General features: G+C 37.2%; 1 protein-coding gene across 4 annotated transcripts in view; it reads right to left on the reverse strand.

Moving 5' to 3' along the window:
• Positions 1 to 24,371, reverse strand: part of ino80 (INO80 complex ATPase subunit) — a 41,855-nt gene that overhangs the window by 15,039 nt on the left and 2,445 nt on the right. For 2 of the 4 annotated variants that reach the window (XM_067383904.1, XM_067383902.1), the window contains exons 2-27: positions 22,046 to 22,107; positions 21,756 to 21,932; positions 21,394 to 21,554; positions 21,003 to 21,070; positions 19,159 to 19,305; positions 18,951 to 19,071; positions 18,668 to 18,870; positions 18,525 to 18,578; positions 16,291 to 16,494; positions 16,005 to 16,200; positions 15,843 to 15,910; positions 15,532 to 15,741; positions 14,935 to 15,015; positions 13,729 to 13,824; positions 12,565 to 12,624; positions 12,331 to 12,473; positions 11,334 to 11,418; positions 11,117 to 11,234; positions 10,404 to 10,489; positions 10,129 to 10,296; positions 9,608 to 9,741; positions 9,051 to 9,118; positions 8,867 to 8,960; positions 8,188 to 8,386; positions 5,621 to 5,761; positions 3,337 to 3,562 (exon numbers count right to left, since the gene is read on the reverse strand). In XM_067383904.1, coding sequence (XP_067240005.1) covers positions 3,337 to 3,562; positions 5,621 to 5,761; positions 8,188 to 8,386; positions 8,867 to 8,960; positions 9,051 to 9,118; positions 9,608 to 9,741; positions 10,129 to 10,296; positions 10,404 to 10,489; positions 11,117 to 11,234; positions 11,334 to 11,418; positions 12,331 to 12,473; positions 12,565 to 12,624; positions 13,729 to 13,824; positions 14,935 to 15,015; positions 15,532 to 15,741; positions 15,843 to 15,910; positions 16,005 to 16,200; positions 16,291 to 16,494; positions 18,525 to 18,578; positions 18,668 to 18,870; positions 18,951 to 19,071; positions 19,159 to 19,305; positions 21,003 to 21,070; positions 21,394 to 21,554; positions 21,756 to 21,898 — 3,274 coding nt within the window. In that variant the 5' untranslated portion in view covers positions 21,899 to 21,932; positions 22,046 to 22,107. Of the gene's footprint in view, positions 1 to 3,336; positions 3,563 to 5,620; positions 5,762 to 8,187; positions 8,387 to 8,866; positions 8,961 to 9,050; positions 9,119 to 9,607; positions 9,742 to 10,128; positions 10,297 to 10,403; positions 10,490 to 11,116; positions 11,235 to 11,333; positions 11,419 to 12,330; positions 12,474 to 12,564; positions 12,625 to 13,728; positions 13,825 to 14,934; positions 15,016 to 15,531; positions 15,742 to 15,842; positions 15,911 to 16,004; positions 16,201 to 16,290; positions 16,495 to 18,524; positions 18,579 to 18,667; positions 18,871 to 18,950; positions 19,072 to 19,158; positions 19,306 to 21,002; positions 21,071 to 21,393; positions 21,555 to 21,755; positions 21,933 to 22,045; positions 22,108 to 23,578; positions 23,731 to 24,371 lie in introns of those variants that run through there. The other 2 variants (XM_067383903.1, XM_067383905.1) reach the window with 2 other exon arrangements.

Consider the following 24,371-nt stretch of genomic DNA (forward strand, 5'->3'; position numbering starts at 1 on the left):
ATGGAGAGGGAGGCAAAGCAGACTAAAACCAAGCAAAATGCTCCCTCTGTAGGCCAGAAGGAGAACTACATCAGGGAAGCAACTCGTTTCATGAAAGGTTGACATTATGACATTTGCAGCCTTTGACCTGCAAAAACAAAATACGTGGTGGTCTTGAGGACATATTGAGCAGTGGAGCTCATGGGAAATCAGGGTTCGAGTCTGTCCCTTGCCATGTTCTCATACTGTTCCCCCTCTCTCTCCCCTTGATTTTCTGTCTCTTTCCACTATAAAAAAATTAATGTAGCATCAAATAAGAATAATAAATACAAAAGAATAGTAATACTGAAAAAATAAATAAATACTATTCTTTATTAGACGTGTGATATATTATACTCTTATTTTTTGGTAAGTGAAATTTTAAAAACATCACTTTTAATATACAAACTAAGGTGTTAAATATAATAATAATAAAAAAAGAACTGGCATTTGATTAAAGGATAAGCTTCCCAAACACCTTGGTGAAGCCTGGCTGTTTTTCGCAGCCAGAAAGGCGGGGCGAGGGAGCAGATCACAAACAATTATGCAGTCACTGTTGTTTGGGCCCCAAATCAAAAAGGCCAGGAATATTTCCGGCCATTTTGCTGGAGTGCAGAGATTCTTTGAAAGAACAGGAAGGGAAAGCAGAGTTTCCCACAGGCTGTCTGTGAGCTGAGCTCTGCAGCATTCTCACTCTCTCTCTCCCTCAAAACAACACTTTAAAGCAGCAGTTGCGTTACAACAATGTGCAGAGCTATTGTAAGAGAAAGCCTGTCCTTCTGTGGCCTGCTCCCAATTAGCGTGACACGAAAGGTACAGCAGCAACACGCTAACACACTTGAGTGTATAAACCACCCCATGGGTGGCTGCACCTATGCTGACAGCGTCAAAAAATATGCATCGAGTTGAATCTTGCTACATGTGTAATTAAGTGAAGATAAAAAAAAATACAGTAAATGTTATGTAATAAGAGGAGGGCAGAGGTGAACTACATTCGTTTGACGGTTATGTCAGAAATATATGTCTCTAAAGACATAAATAAAAATCTATATTATTATTATTACTATTAAATGTATAACATGTTAGTGTGATTATCCTCATTTTTTAATGACTTTTTAAATATACAACTCAAAACTGTATCTGTAACGTAATAGAATCTATATTCAGTCTATAGACCCCCAAATATGATCAAAATTTAAAAGACATCTATACAGTTTCTTGTAAAGACCCTCACTTATACTTTGTAAAATTAATGGTATAAAAATGTCAAATATAATTAGGAAAATATTTAAACGCCTGGTTTCACAGACAGGGCTTAGACTAAGCCAGGATTAGGCCTTAGTTCAATTAGGACATTTAAGTAGCTTTTATGAACATACCCTAGAGAAAAACATTACTGGTGTGCATCTTGAGACAAAACAACTAAAATTTTGTTGAGGGGTTGAATTAGAACAAGAAATATCTTGATTCTTAGCTTATTTTATTTTTGTCTTGTATTTGTGTAAATCATCTAAGTCATCTTGAGCCCCCCTTGGCAGTTTGCTGAGGTTCCCTAGTGGCCCCCTGGTTGAGAACCACTGCCCTGGCACTGCCTTGTGGTCCCTGTTTTAAAACCCCTGATCTATATAACTTATTTCTATATTGTTTTTTATTTTGCAACTTAAGTTTCAGATTTACAAATACAGCTATATATTGAGTTATATATTAAAAAGATCAGATTATTCAAGATTATTAAAAAGATATGATTAGAATATTATTATTAGAAATTGATCAACACAGTATCCCATTTTTGCGAATAAACACTCCGCCAGCCTTTATATGGAGATGTGGGCCTTTAGTTCCATTAGCCAGTGGTGGGAGCGCCAACATACTTCAATGACTCTTACCCAGTCTTGTGTCATTTCCTTCCCTGGGTACAGTATGACTCTGAGAAAATGGGAGAAGTGCGCTCTAAAACACCTTAAGCCTGTGAATGAACATTCAGAGTGATACACACACACACACACACTCACATTCAAAGCGCTTACCTAACGCTGTGCAGAAACAATGTCCAATAGTCCAACTTCCTTGCTTTGTCCCCCCTCCCAACTTCACAAGCTCTCCCAGACCTCTTTCTCTACCCCAGTCTGCTCCCAGCAATTACACTGGAACGCGCACACAAACACATGCCTGCGCACAATTCACGTTACAGGCTCATGCAAAAATGAGTCTTATCTGCAAAATAAGTCTTAAGCATGGCCTGGCACTGCTCCTATCGCACTGCTGTGCTAAACATGTGACAAATGGATGTGCATTGCTGCCAAAACAGTGACAATGACTAAGAGGTGCACCGACCCTCAGACGTGGCCTCTTTCGCGACCTCCAGCCCTCTCCCATGGGTCTACATCTCGTTTTTAGCCACTCTGTGAGTTTTCTTTGATTGAAATGCACTTTGACCCCTGAGCACAGCAGTACCATGGGGTCCCCCCAAGGGCCTAAAGTCTTGTAATAATGAGCTGGGATGCAGTTCTCTGGTTTGTGTTCAGTCTAAAGGCACAGTGACATTTATAGTTGCTTGGCAAAATTTTGTAGGCCAAATCCAGTCATTTTAAAAGGAATCAGTGCAATCAGGAGTTTTGTGCGAGGGCAAAAAAGTTCCCCAAACAGATGTCGCTCATGTTCAAGTTGGTCACCAAATTCTCCAAATTCACCAATAGAAAGCTGCTTAAGTTTGACTGCTGTGCAAGCTGTGCCAAAGACTATAGATATAGACAGTTCACTACTATTAGTTATGAATAGGAGAAACTGCAATGCGCAATATGGCGGATTTCATCCCGCCTTCTAAGTACAGAAACCAATCTCTGATTGATAAGGTCAATTGCTGCCTTTAGAAGTTCCAGTTCCCATAGAAACTTGGGACTTGCTCTTAGGACTGCACATGCGCATTAGCTCATCTAGCCTGAAAAATAAGCTTTTTTTTAAACGCTATTTGAGCATAAGAAACAATATGGACCAGTTCATGTCAGATTTTGTTGCCAATTTGAAATATGTTATTTAATTGTGAGTTCGGCCAGCAGTTTTTGAGATTTCAGGATTCCCCCATTCAAATAGATAGGACTTGGTCTTAGATGCCCAGAGCCATTGGCCGCCGAGTGAAGAGACTTTTCTTGAAAGGGAATTTGGCTGCGCTTTATACACTTCTAAACTATACTACTACTACTCACAATAAAGGTCTTTGCAAGGACAATAATTGGATACAAACGTCTTGAAAAAATCTTTTACACACTGCTTTTACACACATAAACTTGCATGCTAACTCCAGTCCAGGATTTCACCTACCTGGAATCCTTATGAAGGACCAGCCGTGTCTTTGCTGCAGGGCCATGACGCCCCCTGGGATCTGTGGGAGGAAGGCCTGAGAGCGCTGAGCCCAGGCACAAGCCAGCTCGGGGGATCCGTACAGGAAGCACTGCTTTGCAATGAGACTCCCTCCATCGCGTATTAACCTCCATTCATACTCGGCACTGCGATCCGCACAGTAGCGTTCCATGGGAACTGAAGTCACCTAGGGAATGAAGAAAATTCCTTAGTCAACAACTCTAAGGCTGTTTACACTAATAAATTGTATTTTCCCCAGATAATTGGCATCTATTTCCCTATTCAGTCTTTTTATCACAAAGAAACACCAAACAAATTGGAGCTTGAGGGGGGAGAAGAATCATTTCCAGTTGTTGAATGTGCACACACGCACACACACATAACCCTGTCTTTCTGACATTTTGTCCGAACCCCGCCGCTCTGGCAGGAAAGCGTGGCAGAGGTCAGCGGTGCTAACAGCGCTAACAGGCCTTTGAGTAACAGATGACCATTTCCTGTAGTGATTCACACCGCTTACAATCCCTTCCACCGGCCGTTTCTTTTCTCTCCCTCTCCTTCTCGCTTTATCCCTCTTTCAGCTTTATGGAGAATTTTATGGCGTGCTGACAAGCGGATGATATTATCTTCCTTTCATTCCTTATCTCTGATGAAAAACAGCTCAGCTTTGGCCAGGCTTCCAGTTTTGTAGCGAACAGATGACCAATGGGAGCGCGAACACGCAGATGTGGCCATAAAAAGCCAGCGGGTCAAGAGTCCCTCATGAATAAAGAGAAAAAAGGCGACTAATCTATCTTATCACTTTCCCACAGTGCCCATATGCCCCTGGTGCCTAGGGGCCTGTGCCAAAGCGGTGCCAATTCTCACAGCGCAGCCATGAGGCCAGACACAATTCCGAATCTCTGGGCTGGGATAACACAGAGATAGCCTTACATTAGCCAAGTTAACAGCAGATGTTGGAGGAAAAAGAAAACAGTTCCTCATACATGACTGAACCATTAACGTCACGGATATATTTCAGTAAAACACACTCGTGTATAAAAAGATTAATATCTTGACTTGCTTAAGTAGGATGTTTTCATGGGTCAATGTCTTTTGCTGGTTCGGGAACAACATTATCTGTCAGATTGCAGGTTTTTAGGTTAGGTTTACGGTTAGGCTTATTTTGATAAAACTGTCATTTAATAAAAGATAAAATCATCTCTCGTTTATGGGTAGGGTTAGGGATAGAAGAGCAGTGGTTTAAATTGGGAAAATGTGGGAGAAAATTAACACAAATAAATAAAATAATTATGATATTACTAAAATTATAATAAAAAAACCCTTTAATATAGAAAAAAGAATTTACAAAAATCATTACATAATTATATAAACAATTGAAATAAATACATTAATAATTATATAAAATAATTATTATAAAAATAAATACACCTAGGAATTATTACATTCTTATATAAATAATTATAATAAATGACCATTAAGATTAATCAAAATGATTCAATTACTATTATTATTATTAATAATAATAAACATTATTTATTGGTTAAAGTGAGGTTATTTCAAAATTTAAATTGATAATAATTATAATAATGACAATAATTTATATTACTGTATGTCATTTTTATTTATTTATTTTTTTAAATCTAATCTAAAAAGATCTGAAAACCACTTGGATAGTTTGGCTTGGATCGTTTGATAGGAATGTTGATAGGAACCAGCAAACAATGTTATAAGTCTTGACCAGTATCAAAGATGTCAAGCCACAGTATCTTGAGAATATCCCAAAATTTGAGAGCATCCCAAATGGCGGTGTGGTTTTTGATGGGCTTTGTATTCACAGCCAGAGGAGCAGTCTTAACCAAGACCTCTGATTTCTCACTGGTGGGCTTGTGTTGTTTGGTTACTCTCCACCAGGGTCATGATCAACTGAGCAGAAGATCTGTCAGGGGGTCAAAGAGGATAAATAAACCAGGCCTGTAGTCAGGGCCACACAGAGAACTGGGCTTTCATTTTTGATCATAGGTTTGTTTCTGAGACAGCGGGAGATCAATGTCAGCAGCTGACCACCCTCAGCAGAAATCCACGCTGATGAGTTTCTGACTTTTGCCAAACAGTTACTGGATACAGAAAACAGAGTTACTGCAAATAGAAACCTGGATTTATTTCAAACCGCTAAACTGAGTGAAAGTTCTGGCAGTTAATTTGGTTCACTAGGATGTTTTTGAGGGAAAGGGTGTGCGTTTCTCACCCTGGGTGTGACGGTGAGTAAAAACTTGGGTGGTTGGGTAGGCCGGCATGGTCTGAAGGTTTTAGTGGATGAGCGTCTGCTGTGAATCACCACGTCGGTGTGACAGATCAGCGAAGACCCTGTAGACGTGAACACTAAATCCTACAGGAAAAGAAAGAAAAAAAGTCAGTATAACATTTACACCCTACTAAATCACATACTGTCAAAATGTCAACACGTACGACTGAGTGTGTGTGAGGATGGCCATTTTTCCGCACAACGCTTGAAGTTGTCAAATAGGAGTATATGGGCCTGCAGCACCTCCTAGTGATTACTTTACTCTCTACAACGAGTTACTCCTCCTAATCTAATGTAAACCCAGCTCCCCATCTCATCAGCTCCATTTGTCTCAAGTCAAGAGGTCACACTGAGCAGAAGTGATACCCTAAATGAAACCACAGTGCTAACAGACGTCCAGACGGGGTCACAGTCGGAACTACGGCTCTAATGACCCACATGAATCATAAAGACCAGCCTATATATCTGCCCGTTTCCTGTCTGCATCCACAAAGTGACAAGAATAAACAGACCTGTCAACTTCATTTAGAGGAGACTGTGAGCTAATGATGGATGAGGTGTGAAAGACATGTAATGAGAAAGAAAGAAAGAAAGAAAGAAAGAAAGAAAGAAAGAAAGAAAGAAAGAAAGAAAGAAAGAAAGAAAGAAAGAAAGAAAGAAAGGCAGTGTGGCAGCCTCGTGCTCGTGTCTTGTTTCATAAAGCACTGGCTGGAAATGTCAGTGACAGCGACCGTACGAACACAGATGAGCGCTGAGATTCTCACAGCACTGCTGCCTGCAGCTTCTCACTGACTGATACAAATATATGAAACGTTAATTACCATACAACAACACACAGATCAACAACATCTGCACAGAGCACCTCTGAGAGAAGATTCCCTTGGTTCACATTCAACACTAGGCTTGAGCAATACATGATTACTTATAAAGCACAGCCTGCCAGCTTACATTTAGAAACCAGAAATCAGTTTTGCTGAGCATCTTGATTTACAACTCAACATCACAGTATGTTGCAAAATTTGGAGAAAACAGAACTGCTTCAGATCGAGTCTGGGGGAGATTTGAAATCTTAGAAAAAGGCAGGTGCTTTCACTTTTGCCACTAGTTAGCACTAGTTAAGATTCTTTACGAGTCTACAGCAAGGCTTCGGAGCACTCGATATGGGTCGGTCCACATTTCCACACGGGGAAGCTGATTGTTGTGGTGTCATATTCCCCATCCATGCCCCAGTGGAGCTAGGAGACGCTTGTGTGGTATAAAAGCCGTAGTGGGAAGTGGATAATATTACACCTCAGTCAGCACCTTCTGAACACAGCTTCCCCTGACCGTAGCCTGAACGCACGCCAGTGCGCCAAACTGCAGGTTAACCCCTGCTGCTGTTTGGCCTCCGGGGGATGACACTGTAGCTTCTGGACTGGGACATCCACCATCACTTCCTCTATCGTCTTTCCTTTCCTCGATAATCAGTTTGGACCTTTGATATTTCAATCTGCATTTGATATACAGCAACGTTGAAGTGTCTTGTGGGTGAGTGGAAATAGGTTTCCACAACGAAATACGAACCCTCTGCGCTAATGAAAGATGAGGGTCATTTAATCTGGTTCAGTGGGGTAACCCAAGGCCTACGCACTCACAAAACAGTGAACGCAAGAAATATGATGAACAAAGAAATATGTCAAAGTTTGTGCAATCAAAACTTTGGAAGACACTCAGTTTTGTATGAGCACGCTAACTAAACATCCAGAAGCAGAACTGTTCCACTCTGTCTTTTGAGTCATGCTTGAGAAATAATCAGTACTTATTATTTTTGGACATATAACTACAATGTATGCCAATAAAAGTCATACAGAACTCATTTTTGACTGCGCTGCTTTTCCATTGTTTTTCTATGTAAACATGCACTAGATGGAAGCGTTTGACAGTTGCGTTAACGTCTCATGTGCTTTGCGTCTCAGCGTCTCCCTGTCTTGTGCATCACAATGCTCTAAAAATGTGGCACTCAAGTTATAAGTAATTCAACTTTTAAAAAAAACATTTCTTAAGAGCATTTTTCCCTCATTTCTTCAGTAAGCGACGGCATTATGAGCTGTCTGTCTCAACTCAACTCAAATACTCTCCACCCAGATTTAAATGCTGCTGTCAGCAAATGAAGATCTGACAGATGAACTCGCAGCTCAATTGAAATCTTGTCATGTTAAAAATGATACAACTTTTCAGTTTTATGGATGACGGCATCTTTGGTATTATTTTGGTCACTGTGACTTTGGTTACTGGTAAGAGAATATGGGCTTGACTCCCATTGCACATTCATACAGACAGTATTCAAGAGGCTACTGTAAGTTGCTGTGTGAACAGGACATCTCGAGACTCACACCTGTAAGTAAATGCGGTCATCAATCCCAAAAACTGAGCCAAAGAGGTTGATAATTACAAGCATTTAGTGATGAAGGCCACAAGTACATATGCTATCACATGACAAAGAACAACAAAAAAAGAATGTCAATGCTCACTTGTAGAATAGGACTACTGTGGACGTTTGGGAAAGACGTTGGCTTGTTGAGCCACAGAATGAGATCTCTGCGTGAAAGACACAGCTTGTGTAACCGGGCTCTCCCTTTAGCCTCATTCTCCTGCTCCTCTTCTACATCCCACAGTCGGCTGTGGTGGAGCCGGTATGCTGATTTAAAGGACAGATATAGGGCTAACCACCTGGGAGAAGAGGAAAAAAGGAGATTTTATTATTAGCTGTTAAGTCGCATTCGTCTGCCAGAGGAAACAATGAATGTACTGAATCCCATACGTAAATATCATCTGAATCCACTGGGTGATGCATCCAAGTGTGGAAAGAATAAGATTCTTATTGATATATTCAGTTCTTATTAGAGTCATGGATCCTACCGGATGAGAATGTGCTTGAATAATGCAAATTTATTCCAAAAATCCATTTGTTAAAGGGATAGTTCACGCAAAAATTAACTGTCATTTTCTTCATCCTCATGTCATTCCAAAACTTTCTTTTCTTCTTTTTTTTTTTGTGGAACTTAATGAAGATTTTGACAAATGACAGACCTCAGGTCATTCTTTTTTGGAATGACATGATTTAATTTTCAGGTGATCTATCCCTTTAAATCAGAGAAAGGGTGTATTTTATCATTTAATAGTCTCTAACATGAATGTGAATTAACTGACCTCACTAGAGTCCCCTGAAGCATGACGTTGGACATCTCAGCAGGAGACACATCGATGAAACGCAGGAAGGAAAAGCTGCTGCCTTCATCATCAGCTGTACCGATCATGCAGTTGATCAGAAATAAGTGTAAGTTTTATAATGATAAAATTAGAATATAATTATGGGATAAATAAAGAGTCTCACTTTTTCTGTGAAACAAGGACTGTTGAATGTGTTGTGCAGAGAACGGAGAGAGCAGAGTCTGCTTCAGCCTAAGGAGTGAAGAGAATGAATAGAACACAATCTAATAGAAACTCGTCAAAGCTATTTCATGTGTAGTATAACAACTTTTGATGGGAGATGGAATCAACAATGCCGCACAGTTGGCGAGGAATCATGGTTCATTCACAATAAGAACGAGAACTATAACGGTAACTATATTAGTTCACACCATAATAACGTTCTGTTTATTATAATTACATGCTGCAGTTATGTCGTCTGCCACTTGCTGATGTTCGAACTCTTGAAAGTCAGGTGGATTCTGATTGGCTGACAATGTTTTTCTAGCCTTCAACAGCTAGTAAAGAAAATTGCTCTGAAAGTGATTCGAATGATACTGTTCCTCTGTGTCGATATCATTATAATTATGGTAATATAATCTCATAGAATTAAGGCAATTTACTTTATAGTTATTGTCCTTGATGTGAACAAGCCTTGAGGGAGGTACAGTAAACATGGAAGCTACATGAAGATAAACTCACTTAGTCTTTCCGAGGTCAGAAGTGCGGAGGATGGCGTGTCGGAACAGGAACTTGGACATGATGAAAGGCTTCAGGGACATGTGGAAAGGCGAGCGTATTTCCTGACGCTCAAACAGGTCTGGGTGGTTACAAACCTTTTAAATTTGTGAAAAACAGTGTTTAAAAACTGCAACTCTTTACTGTATGTACAATGAGTTTGAAAGAACACAGGCCAAAAATGAAAATGATGTCATCATTTGCTCACCCTAATGTTGTTTTAAACCTGTATGACTTTCTTTCTTTGGTGGAACATAAAAAATATATATATATATATATTTTGAAAAATGTTTGTAACCTAACAGTTTTGGTTCCAAATGAAAAAAATATTAATTTACACAATTTATTTAATGTTGCTATTACCAACATTTTTCAAAATATCTTCTTTTGTGCTCCACGAAATAAAAACAACATGAGGGTCAGTAAATGATGACAGAATTTTATTTTTTGGGTGAACTACATCTAGCTGATATACCCAGCCTCACCTTCCTGAACTGCATAACCAGGTTCATGAGGCTGCTGGTGGTGCTGTGGGACTGCTGGGCCGTGCCCATTGATGACTGCAGCAGGTCCTCAATGGAGATCTTGTTCTTCAGAGCCTGGTAGAGTAGCCGCTGTCTGCTGGTCAGCTGGCAGTATGTCAGGATTTCAATCTGAGATAAAGGTTTAAAAAATAAATAAAATAAATATCACATACATAGACTTTAGGCATGAAAACACAAACCATAATTCTGTCTGAGATACTGTAGGACTGTGTCACCTTGTCAGAGAGCTCATTCTCCACATCTTTCTTTATTCTGCGCAGCATAAAGGGTTTTAGGATCATGTGCAATCTGGACAGCTGGTCTGAAAGGGTAAACCAGTGTAAATTATGTCTATTAGAACATGGACAAAATATCATGCTGTTTTAATATTAATACAATATTAAATGTTAAATCTTTGTTGTTTTGCAGCTGAAATCTAAAATAATTATGTTGGCTTGCTGTTCTTTGAGTTAAACAGATTATTATAAGATCAAAATTTCTGACTCTCTCCTATCTTAGGACAGTAGTAGTAATAGTAGTAAATAGTTAAATGATAAAACATTGCAAAGCCTAATAAAATGCTAAAATATAAAAACATGCCAGCAACTTGCTAAACCTTCTAGTAACATGCTAATATTTGCTAACTACATGCTAAAACAACCTAGCAACCACATAGCAATACCCAGAAAATCCTAGCAACTTCCCAGAGCATCTGATCTGATCTATCTGATAGACTGGATGAGGAAGGCCTTAAAACCTTGGAAATTTTCAAAACTACTTCAAACTTAAAATGATTCAAACTGAAAACCTTTGACCTACTATCCTGGCTTTTTCAAACCAGCTTTCTTTTTATTTTTACTAAATTGTTCAACCCTAACACATATTTTAACCTCCCTGGAGATAAAATGGACAGTAAACAAAATGGAGATAAACACAAGAGTTGACTGACTTTCATCAATAGCAGATTTGTTCTCAGCATGACTCTCAATGTCCTTGGAAAACCACTCGTTGAACTCCTCATGAGAGTCAAACAGAGTCGGCATGATGAAGTGAAGTAGGGCCCACAACTGAGAGGAAGAACAATGGCGTCAAGTTTTTCTGTGGTACTGCACTCGCTGTCTCGCACACGTGGACTCTCAAACAAGGTCTTGCATAAATACACTCACCTCTGCCATTGTGTTCTGGATTGGTGTCCCTGTTAGCAAGAGGCGGTTTCTGCACTGGAATTGAAGGAGAATCTTCCATCGGACGCTGCCAAGAAGAACCAGACACAGCTACTAAGACCTCCCAAGCAAGCTGAGGTTAATGGAGAATATAACTCTGCATGACAACAGCGCTCAATGCTGAACTCTGAATGCTACAGGGATTCTCTTCAGAGCTCACGTCTCAGACTTGGTTAAGTCTTTCATTGATTACTGGGGACTTTAGAGACTTGAAAGCTCAAGAAAGCTGCTCTGACGCCCTGTCGAGATTCCAATTGGGCAATAAATCATGTTCCACCACAACAGAAGCTGCTGGCACATGTGCTGTCATCTCCAGAGAGGCACAAACTCACACTCGGAGCTCGAGAGGCCCTCATTCTCTGAAGGGTTCCAGTCCAGACATGGTGTCACTGCACTGACTATGAGGACGGGAATATGGAAAATCTGAGATGAACCAGTTCTGGAGACTCTCTGGAGCATCTGGAGCTTTTTATAAGCTCTTTTTCCCTTGTTGAAAGGCTCAATCAATGATGCATATCAGTTAGACAACCAGATTTTCACATTTTGGAGCTATATTCACAAGAAACTACAATAATTAACTGGCCTATATTTGGCCATTTTAAGACTTAAGCATGAGCTGATAACCAGTCTTTTTGGCCAGTTAACAGAAAAGGCAATGCTAGTGTCAGTTCCAAAACATTTAAGTAAATACTGTGTAAAACAAAGTTTATATCTAGTTAAGGGGTAATATTATATCTGTAATGGAACGGTGTTAAAATAAATAATTTTTTGGTTATCCTTTTAGGTTATGTTTTTTTTATTTTTATTTTTTTATTATTGTCACAATTTGTTTGTATTTAATATTCCCATTTGTCTTGTTATCATCTTACTTTGCTATGCAAAAAATATTATATATATATATATACACACACACACACACACACTTTAAAAACTGGATTACCTAGTGCTGCTTTTCAGTGCCTGGGCCTCATCCAGAACCATATACTGCCATTTCACCCTCTGGAAATACTTCACATCCTGCACCACCAGCTGATAACTGGTGATGACCACATGAAAAGGTGCATTCTGGGTATACAGAGTTTTCTACGGGAGCCAAACAGGGATAAAATACCATTGTAGTAGTAGATTTCAATTAATCTGATATATTCAAGCAATATTCTTATGAAATGCTTACCTGGCTCCAAAATTTTCGAATAACTTTACGATCATGAGGGTTCCCCCAGTACGGTAACACCTGCGAGAAAGAGAACAAAAGAAATATTATTTGAATTTTTTTTTTGCCTGATCAAATCAAAATAAGTAATAAAATATTTGAAATTTAAAAAAACGTCCTTGCCAAAATTAAATAACAAAAGTTTGTTTGCATGATATAAGTGTGTGCATTGCGTATATTTTTTTAAAAAAATATTTACATGTATACATGTATATTATATATAATTTATATTATAAATAAATATATTTTACATATAAATATATTTTTGTTAAATATATAAAAACGTGTATTTATATATACATAATACACACAGTCCACACACTTGTAAACACAAACTTTTATTTTTAATGCAGTTAATTGTAATTAATTGTTTGACGGCACATACTTTTCATAATCTTATCCTCATTACAAAGTGTATAATGTAAATTATTCAGGGCTTAACAATAAGTATGGACCGACTGATCCGGGCAAGAATGAGCAAGAAAAAGTGTGTGCATTTATAGCTTTCATCAAGTTACATTATAGCTCTAATATTTCCAGTTAGTGCATATGTAATAAATTACATTAAAAATGTAATAAATTATTTGTTGTAACTTGTTTTTAATATAAAGAAAAGTAATGTTTAATGAAAAACGTATTTCCTTCTGACACACAAAAATATGCTGCTAAAAATAAATTGTGGTGGAGTCAGTGAAAATATTGGCAGGGCAAGTATAAATCTGAACTACTAGCCTGACCAGGCCAACAAAAAGAAATAATTATTGTTCAGCCCTCTGATATTCCTCAAGTTATTCTGGCTGGGATTTTAGATACTGATGATTTGTGACATTCAGTCTGACTGGCAGGAAATGAATATTTAGGTTGCTGATATTAGTAGAACACACTATAAATGATACAACACTGCCCCCTAAGGATTACAAAAATCAAACCAGAAGTGCAATAATCTGTCATGCATTTCCTTACAGCAGAAATATGCAGAGGCTAAGAAAAAACACATTTTCCATTGTTCCGAAAATAGACGTAGTTCAATGGGTTTATAAAAGGTTTGAGACAGTGACAGAGAGACAGAGTAGTAAAAAGGATGCCACAACTGCAGGTGTTTCCCTGCACAGCTGCCACACTCACCTTGAATTTGGGGACAAAGCGGGAGAACTCCTGATGCCAGTTGTTGAGTGTTGAGGCAGGGGAGATGATCAAGAAGGGTCCCCAGATGTTTTCTCTCTGTCCGTTAGAGCACACGAACACAAAATAAGCCAAACAGGTGCAGACGGCAGAGTGGGATAGGAGCGGAGATGGTGGGAAAGAATGAGAGAGAAGAGAGGGGTCAAAACAGGAAACAACTGAAGAACAAGGTACCAGGCTAACATGGCTTCCTATGGGCCCACAGCGCTACGCTTTCATATCAAATACCAAAACTCTGTATCCTTCTCTTTTCGCAAGCCCTGGAAGTCACAGAGGGCAGCGGAGACAGCTGGAGGGTTCACATCGATGCCAAAGAACTGATTTGTGGTGTCAGGGGCTTGTTTGGGAGAAATGCATATGATAGCACAGGAAAGCAGAACAGAGAGTTGTGTTTTTTTATTTAACGCTGGTGTCATATTCCCCCCAAAAAATAAAACTCTTCCAGATTTTCGATTAGGAAATACAGTATCTTTCAAGTGAAATCTGTTGGCTAGAAGATGATACAACAGAGAAGGAGAATGTTGTGCAAACCATGTTATCATGCTATGCTGTGCTAACGGTAGGGTATTAAAATATCTTAATATTCCACATTTTGATATTTATGTATTTGCTTGAATATGGTCTGAGAAAAGAAAGATTGGGATTTTTATTATTAGTATTATTATTACTATTTGTTATAAATAGAGCCGGATAAAAAAGCAGGATATCGTGGCTACGAATTGAGAATTAATTTCCACAACTTTTTAATTAGCTCTCTTGTTGTAGTTCAATCGTGGCCACAATTTATCTAAATTAAAACTAGGGAACAAATTAGTACAAGGCAATGGGTTATTTAAAATGAGAGAACACATTCATTAAATATGGCCATGAATTAATAAATCTTTATCATTTGAACAGACAGTCATCATTACCAAGTCCATAATACATTTATAACCACGAATATAACAATGCACTACATAAACAAATCATGTATTCAAAAATATATTTTATTTAAAATAACTTATCAATTAATATTCATGAACAATGCTAATATAATGTCTTCAAGGAAAGCTAAGGCAAATATCAAGATTTATAGTAATTAATTTTCAGTCTGTTCATCACACAAAGCTATTTGCATGGCTTCAGAAAACTTGGAAAATCAATCCTTACCTCTGCTAGATGAGCAAGTAAAGCAATGCTCTGGACAGTCTTTCCAAGTCCCATCTCATCTGCCAGAATTCCATTAATACCCTATGGGAGACAATCGGACAGAGACATAAATCATCCCAATCTATATAAAGCTCAAAGCATGATGGAAGGATGCGATATACGTTACTGTGCAGAATTTGGTAAATATTTTAATGTTTTCTATGCTCACCAAGACTATATTTATTTGATCAAAAATACAGTAATATAATGAATTATTATAATTTAAAATTCGTCGATTTTAAAAAAAAAATGAATTTTCAGCAGCCATTACTGCAGTCTTCAGTCACATGATCCTTCAGAAATCATTCTAAAATTACATTTCTTATAATTATCAATGTTGAAAAAAAGTTGTGTTGCTTAAGTTTGTGGAAAATGTGACATTCTTTGATGAATAGAAAGTCCAAAAGAACACCATTTATTTTTAAAACATACATCTTTTGTGACATTATAATGGTCACTTTTGAGCAATTTAATGCAGCCTTGCTGAATAAAATTATTAATATATCTTTTGAACGGTAGTGTATGGAGAAATAAGCAGAAGAGAGCATCAAAAATCACCTGTTCATAAAGATTGGCCAGCCAGTTCATGCCTTTGAGCTGATAGCCCTTAAGTTTCCCATTGAACATGGTGGGCTGAGGAATGTCTTCACCTGCTTGAATAGATGGATTTGATAAGCTGTAGCTCTCGCCAAAGCCAGAGCCAGACATGCTAGCCGCATGCACAGAGGCACAGCGACTGTCCTTTGCTTCCTCGTCAAACAACCTGGTCTACAGAAAAAAAAAGAGGGTCATTGTAATAAGTAATTTTCAGCCAAAATTCAAGAGGGAAACATGGTGTATGGTGTAGTGTAATTCAAACTGCCACTTACTCTAGCCTGGTGGATCTGGTATGCCTCTTTTGCATTTTTAAGAGCCTGAGACTTGTAATATTCACTATCTGCAAGAGGTAAGTATGGAAGGCACATGATTCTACTACACATTTCCAGAAGATCCACGCTGAATGATCCATCAAAGACAGAATAAGGTCTCACCATAGTCTTCTTGGCCGACATTGACCATAACCCCTCCACCGATGTCGATCTGCCGCTGGGAGGTGTTGTCCTCAAGCTTGCGCAGGATCTCCTCCTGTGTGCCGTCTCCCCCAGCGTTCTGCTTGCCCCCCATGAAGTGAGCGTACAGCTCCGTCTGGGTGATCAGGAAGTTCAGTTTCCTCTGCTGACGCTTAGCCTGACGGGACACACAGGGAGAACTGTCAGGATGATGTTTTAGGAAATGATTTTCAGCGAAATGTGATTTTTAGCGTATATGTATTAATACCTCCCGCATCTCCTCATCCAGTTTGCGTTGCTCGAGAGCCTCTTTCTCAGCACGCTTGCGGTGCTCCTTCTCTACCTTCTCATACTTCTTCCAGTACAGGAGCATCTCTTTGGTGAGGCGGCGGGCCCGTGGTAAAGTCTCTTTGCAGTTCTTCTGTGCCTGGATCGCAGCCCTCCGGACCTCACGCATACACTGGTGGGCCAACTGGGGAGGGGTAGATGCACAAAGACTTGACAAACATCTTCAAAAATAGGCCCTCTGAGACAACTAATAAAAATGCGTTTGTTACAATTTTTGCTAACACTTTATAATGAGGTTCATTAGTTTATATTAGATAACATGAACTAATACTGAACTGCACTTCTACAGCATTTATCTACAGCAACTTTATTAATGTTAATTTTAATATTTACTAATACATTATTAAAATCAAGAGTTGTATTTGTTGACATTAGTTAATGCACTGTGAACTAACATGAACAAACTATGAACAGCTATTTTTATATCATTTTAAAGGTGCCGTAGAACTTTTTAAAATATGTAATATAAGTCTAAGGTGTCCCCTGAATGTGTCTGTGAAGTTTCCGCTCAAAATATCCCATAGATTTTTTTTTTTATTAATTTGTTTAACTGCCTATTTTGGGGCATCATTAAATATGAGCCGATTTAGGCTGCGGCCCCTTTAAATGCTTACGCTCCCTGCCCACGGAGCTCGCGCTTGCCTTTAACAGCATAAACAAAGTTCACACAGCTAATATAACCCTTAAAATGGATCTTTACAAAGTGTTTGTCATGCAATATGTCTAATCGCATAAGTATGGTATTTATTTGGATGTTTACATTTGATTCTGAATGAGTTTGAGGCTATGCTCCGTGGCTAACGGCTAATGCTACACTGTTGGAGAGATTTATAAAGAATGAAGTTGTGTTTATGAATTATACAGACTGCAAGTGTTTAAAAATGAAAATAGCGACGGCTCTTGTCTCCGTGAATACAGTAAGAAATGATGGTAACTTTAACCACATTTAACAGTACATTAGCAACAAGCTAACGAAACATTTAGAAAGACAATTTACAAATATCACTAAAAATATCATGATATCATGGATCATGTCAGTTATTATCACTGCATCTGCCATTTTTTCGCTATTGTCCTTGCTTGTTTACCTAGTCTGATGATTCAGCTGTGCACATCCATACGTTAATACTGGCTGCCCTTGTCTAATGCTTGAACATGAGCTGGTATATGCAAATATTGGGAGTGTACATATTAATGATCCCGACTGTTACGTAACAGTTGGTGTTATGTTGAGATTCGCCTGTTCTTCAGAGGTCTTTTAAACAAATGAGATTTATATAAGAAGGAGGAAACAATGGAGTTTGAGACTCACTATATGTCATTTCCATGTACTGAACTCTTGCTATTTAACTATGCCAAGATAAATTCAATTTTTAATTCTAGGGCACCTTTAACTAACATTAACAAAGATTAACAAATACAGTTACATACAGTTATGTTAGTTAATATATTATCTAATGTTAACAAATGAAACCTTATTGTAAAGTGTTACCCATTTTTCTGACTAAACAAAAGTGTGACATTTTTAGTGACTGAAAAATAAAAATGTGAATAAAAATTAAATCATATTTTGTAAATTCCAAAATCCTAAAACATTCTCTTTATTTCCTGGTTTAAATAAAAATTTTGAATTCCTGGTCCACACTATTGACCACACATTTTGACCACACTATACATTACTGTTTAAAAGTTTGGGGATCAGTAAGATTAACACCTATATTTGGTTAGTATGGATTAAATTGTGACTTAAAGACATATATTGTCTCAATATAAATTGTCTTTCTATTTCATATAAATGCAGTTCTTTTGAACGTTCTATTCATCAAAGTATCCTTAAAAAAAAATGTATGATAATTTCCACAAATGTTTTCAACATCGATAATAATAAAAAATGTTTCTTGAGCACCAAATTAGCACATTAGAAACTACACCTTTGCCATCAAAACAATAAATTACATTATAAAATATATAAAAATAGAAATGTTATTTTAAATTCTATTATTATTTAACAATATTGCTGTTTTTACTGTATTTTTGATCAGATAAATTCAGCCTTGTGGTGAGCATGAGAGACTTTTTTCAAAAACATGGAAAAAATCTTACAGACCTCAAACTTCTAAACGGTAGTTTATGTAAAATATAAGTATCTCTTACCTTTCTGGCATTGGTTAAAACAAAGTTCCTTGCAGAGACTTTCTGTTTAAATGCCTGAAATGAAACAATGAAAATAATGACTAATGCATGAACAGAAGAAATAGAGGGGAATGCAAACGGTTGACCAAGAAAAACGCTTGTACCTTTGGGATTTCTTTTTTTGCAATTGTGAGCCAGACTTTTCGTCTACGAGCATTGAGCTGCTCAATAGTTAAGTGCTTCTTTTTGATCATGGGAAGAGGTGCATCATGGGAAAACTTAGCAAAAATTTTAGTAATGTGTGCCCGTCCCTCCATGGAGAAGTCCTCTCCCCGTTTCTTCTTCTTTTTCATCTTTTTTAACTTGGCTACAAAAGAAGAACAACAATGAGTATTCAAATGACCAGAAAACAGTTCCTGTCATCCTCTTTTGTTCCTATAGGCTTACCCTTACATTTCTTCTCTTCCTTGATTTTCTTTTTCTTGAGGCCCAGTAGGTGGCGCTGCTGCTCGTAGAAAGGATCGTGAGTGGACAGGAGGCCTGTGCTGTAGTGTTGATAGTGCTGCAGCTGTGAACACAAACACACATTACCAACAATTTCCATGAAGGCATCTATGTGGGGGCAGCCAACCTAGATTCAGCGAACACGTCGTACCTCTCTGTCAGAGTGGAACTTGCTCTGGTGGAGTTTGGTGAACTTGTGCAGGCGCAGCATGTCCTGGAGCTCTTCCCGTGTCATTGTAAAGTCAGAATCATCCGAGTCAGTATCTGAATCTGTGGTGTCATCGCTCAGCAAGATGCCCTGCAATTCACAAACATTAGACTGCTTAGACATGGACATAAAAGGAGAGGCACGATTAATTATGATCGTATGACTTGAGCCTGTTTCCCCTTCAGAGCAAAAAAAAATAAATATGGTAAAATTATATCATTTATATTTCAATGTTCAAAGTTTTTCTTGCAAAACATTTGCATTCCCCTGAGAAACTTCAACTTAGAAAGTATTGTGTTTCCGTGAGAAACTCGCAGAAGCTTTAAAATATAGTTTTTCATTCTACCTCATTATTTCAAAGACCAATTTTTCATTTGCTCACAAAAACTCTTTCTCTAGAGGAAAGTTTTTGTGAGAGAATCAAAGGTTTTTGAAGCAAATGCAACACAATTTTCTTTCCCATCTCAATCACCAAGCCCCCTTAGACTTCATTTCTCAATATTTATTTCTTTTGTGATATTAATCTCACTTACGGAAGAGGATTAGGGCCAAGCAATAATAAAAAAATAAAACCATCTCGAGATTAAAGTTGTTGAATTTCGAGAAAAAGGTCAAGATAAAATGTTGAGAATAAACTCATTAAATTACGAGAAAAAAATCTTTAAATTTCAAGAAAAAATTAGATAAAATGTTCAGAATAAACTCATTAAATTACAAGAAAAAAACGTGTTAAATTTCGAGAAAAAAGTTGATATAAAATGTTGAGAATAAAGTCATTAAATTGAATTAATTGAATCGTTGAATTATGAGAAAAATGACGTTAAATTTCAAGAAAAAAGTCGAGATAAAATGTTGAGAATAAAGTCATAAAATTACGAGAAAAAAGTCGTTAAATTTCGAGAAAAAAGTCTAGATAAAATGTTGAGAAAAAAGTCATTAAATTAAGAGAATAAAGTAATTAAATTCTGAGAAAAAAGTTGTTAAATTACGAGAACACATTTGTTAAATTATGAGAATAAATTAGTTAATTTAATTACTTTATTCTAAACATTTTATCTCGAAATTTAACCACATTTTTCTCATAATTTAACGAATTTGTTCTCGTAATTTAATGACTTTATTCTCAACATTTTATCTTGACTTTTTTCTCGTAATTTAACGAGTTTATTCTCAACATTTTATCTCGACTTTTTTCTCGAAATTTTGATTTTTTTTCTCGTAATTTAATGAATTTATTCTCAACATTTTATCTCGACTTTTTTTTTTTAAATTTAACGAGTTTTTTCTCGTAATTTAATGAGTTTACTCTCAACATTTTATCTAGACTTTTTTCTTGAAATTTAACGAGTTTTTTCTCGTAATTTAATGAGTTTATTCTCAACATTTTATCTCAACCTTTTTCTCGAAATTTGGATTTTTTTCTCGTAATTTAATGAATTTATTCTCAACATTTTATCTCGACTTTTTTCTTGAAATTTAACGAGTTTTTCTCGCAATTTAATGAGTTTATTCTCAACATTTTATCTCAACTTTTTTCTCGAAATTTAACGAGTCTTTTCTCGAAATTTAACAACTTTAATCTCGAGATGGTTTTATTTTTTATTATTGCTTGGCCCTAATCCTCTTCCATGTCATTGTTATTTTAGAAAAATGTGCTTTTTTTAAACTTTATAAATCACAATTAGTTTTATTTTTTACTCTAAGACAGAAACAGGCTTCCATTGAGCAGGGATTGGATTTGGTTAAAGCATTTCCTAGAATCACTGCCGAGCTATCTCTATACATACCTTCAGCCACTTCCTGCTTTTCTTCAGTTTCGAGAAGTTATACAGACTGGCCTTGTCACTTTTGTGCTCTGAGGAAGACAGTTTGTGGTTAAAGGTGACTCATTAAAAACTTTTACCCCTAAAGAAACGAAGAGTACTTTTAAAAATATGTGTTGAAAATCATGAACACACTGGAATGCCTCATGGAAGCCACCCTGTTGAGATCACATGATACAGCCAAATACTACTCGCTTTATCACTGTAATGAGATCAAATGTACTTGCAGCCCAAGACAGACTTGAAGTCCAAAAAGACTGCTGGACTTCTATATATACAAAATTACTTTGAAGAAGAGGATATGCATTCTTATGTTATATAACAGATGACTATTTTTTTATTTTATGTACTGTACCTTGCAGCACAGCTCCGTTGAGAGTGCCACACTCCGTCTCTCCATCTCTGCAGGAGTCCTTGGTCTCGTCCTCAAGGTTGACGTGATCTTCTTTCACTGCCAGCAGTGGGTTAGATGAGGGCAGAGAAGACCCCTCGCCCAAACCATCATCGCTGTCATCGCTGAAATAGAGAAGCGATCTTAAACAAATTTACAGTGCAGCATTTCCTATAAAAATCTACCATTAGCTACTGGTTTTAGGAATTATGGAAAATGAAGAACAACATTCATCAAAATAGCCAAGAATCACAAATAGGTTTGGGACATTATATAGTGTCTAAGGGTTTTGTAGAGTCATAGAGGTCATATGTAACTCAAATTACCTGGAAATGTTCTGGTTAAAAACAGCAGCAGTCTGCCTTAGAAAGGTGTCTAGGCGGAGGGATCGTTCAAGGTACTGCAGGTGAAGTGGTTTGGCCAACTTTGAGCAAGTGGCGTCTCCCACGCCATCCTGCTCTGAGGCCATAGGCAGAGTTTAAAAGTGCCTGAAACGGCGATCACTGCATAGACGATAAAGAAAGTTTTTTGGTTAACTCTAAATGAAATTATGAAGATCACGTGATTTTAAAGCTCTGAAGTTGAAAACATAACTGTGACCAAAGCAGTACAGTACCTTTGGAGAGTGAGACCTCATATTTCACAATTTTAACATTCAGTGTCGCACAAATGATAAATCTGAAACAGAAAAGGATGTGATATTGACTTCAGCATTGAGTGACCGACATGTCTGCTCTTCTAAAGATATGATCCACATTTACAATAAGAATGCATATAAATATTCAGAACTGGATGACAATAATTCATAGCAGCTGACAAATGAGAGAAATAAATTCTTATGTGCATCTTGCAAAATGCATGTGCACATGGGATACTGACAGTGGCTGAAAGAGAATGAAATGGATTGAGATGAACATATTGATAGCATACTGAAATGTAATAGCGAATTTATTCCATCGTCCCAGCCAGAAGTGACCTCTGTAGGGCAAGAGAGGTGCTACTCAATCTGATAACACCCTTGTAAGGTTCAGAATCAGCTGGCCACAAGCTTGAGATTGCATTGCTTAATCTGGACTTTTCAGATGTGCATGTGTTCAAAGACCCGATGAAAAGTTTGGGTTCAATAAGATTTTTTAATGTTTTTTAAAGAAGTCTGTTAAGACTGCATTCATTTGATCAAATATTCAGTAAAAATAGTGATACTGTGAAATATTATTGCAATTTAAAATAACCGTTTTCTATTTTCATTTATTTTTCAAATCGAATTTATTCCACGATTGCAAAGCAGCATCATTACTTCAGTCAGCGTCACACGATCTGTCAGAAATCATTCTAATATGTTGAATTGGTGCTCAAGAAACATTTCTTATTATTATCATCAATGCTGAAAACAGTTAAACAGCTGTTTATATTTTTGTGGAAACCGTAATACATTTTAACAATGTAAATCTTTTTAATGTCAATTTTGATCAATTTGATGCATCCTTGCTGAATAAAAATATTAAAAACCTCCAGTTTTGAATGGTAGTATACTTTTGTAGCTTTTTGTTACAATGGTAGTGTACTTTTGTAGCTTTGTGTACTTTTGTAGCTGTTTGTGTGTCAGCTTTGAGCTTTTGATCAGTGAATCTCAACCTTTTTTGAGTAATGGACCCCCGTCATATTTAGAACCATCCTCAAGGACCCCAGAATAAAATTGGCTCATTGGTATCATTAATGTCTTTGTGATGACCAAATGTAGTCAAGTATAATTTACTACTAAGTTAGTTGACTTGTCCCATATTTAGTCATATTGTCATTTATATTATACATATATTATCTTCTACTTTTATGGGAACATGTCAAAATATAAAAAAATTCATATTCAGATATTTTATAAGGACCCCCTGGCATTATGTCAAGGTCCATGGACCCCTGGTTGAGAAACACTGGTCTATATGATTATGTACTCCTAAAGGTCATCGAAATGTACTTTAATCAGATATATGTTTAAAATAGTCTTGTCTTTAAGGAAAACAGAAAAAAGACATTGACTCATCTTGCTCTGCACTTTCTCAAATCACTAGAATGAGAATGTTTATTCCCCCCCAATACCCCTGTACTGACTAGCACATCATGTTTTATGTGTTGTAAACTAAAGAATATTTACTCATTTTAAAATTGGCCAAGCACTTCATTAAGTCCCATCCAGCTTTCCTGTTTCAACAGAAGCATATGAAAGCAAGCATATGAAAAGAAAATTCACAAGTGAGTCAAGATGTAACAGAAGTAGCAACAGATCTCTTTTCCACATTGTGACGTACAGTCGTGCTCAAAATTATTCATACCCTTTGTAAATATGACTAAAGAAGGCTGGGAAAATAAATCTGCATTGTTAATCCTTTTGATCTTTTATTTTAAAAACGTACAAAAATCCATCTGTTCATTGGAGAATCAGAATTTTAAATGGGGGGAAATTCTCATTATGAAATAAATGTTTTTCTCTAATACACATTGCTCACAATTAATCATACTCTTTTATTCAATACTTTTTGCAACCTCCTTTTGCCAAGATAACAGCTCTGAGTCTTCTTCTATAATTCCTGGTGGGGTTGGAGAACATCTGAGAAGAGATCAGAGACAATTCCTCCATACAGATCCTTCAGATTCCCAACTCCATGTTGGTGCTTCTTCTCTTCAGTTCACTCCACTCATTTTCTATAGGGTTCAGGTCAGGGAGCTGGGATGGTAATGGCAAAAGCTTGGTTTTGTGCTCAGTGACACATTTTTGTGTTGATTTTGATGTTTGTTTTTGGATCACTGCCCTGATGGAAGATCCAACCACATACCATTATAAGATTTCTAGCATAAGCGGTCAGGTTTCGATTTTTTATTTGTTGGTATTTGATAGAATCCATGATGCCATGTATCCAAACAAAATGTCCAGGATCTCTGGCAGAAAA

The sequence above is a fragment of the Chanodichthys erythropterus genome, chromosome 4 (assembly GCF_024489055.1).
Source record: "Chanodichthys erythropterus isolate Z2021 chromosome 4, ASM2448905v1, whole genome shotgun sequence".
Taxonomy (NCBI): domain Eukaryota; kingdom Metazoa; phylum Chordata; class Actinopteri; order Cypriniformes; family Xenocyprididae; genus Chanodichthys; species Chanodichthys erythropterus.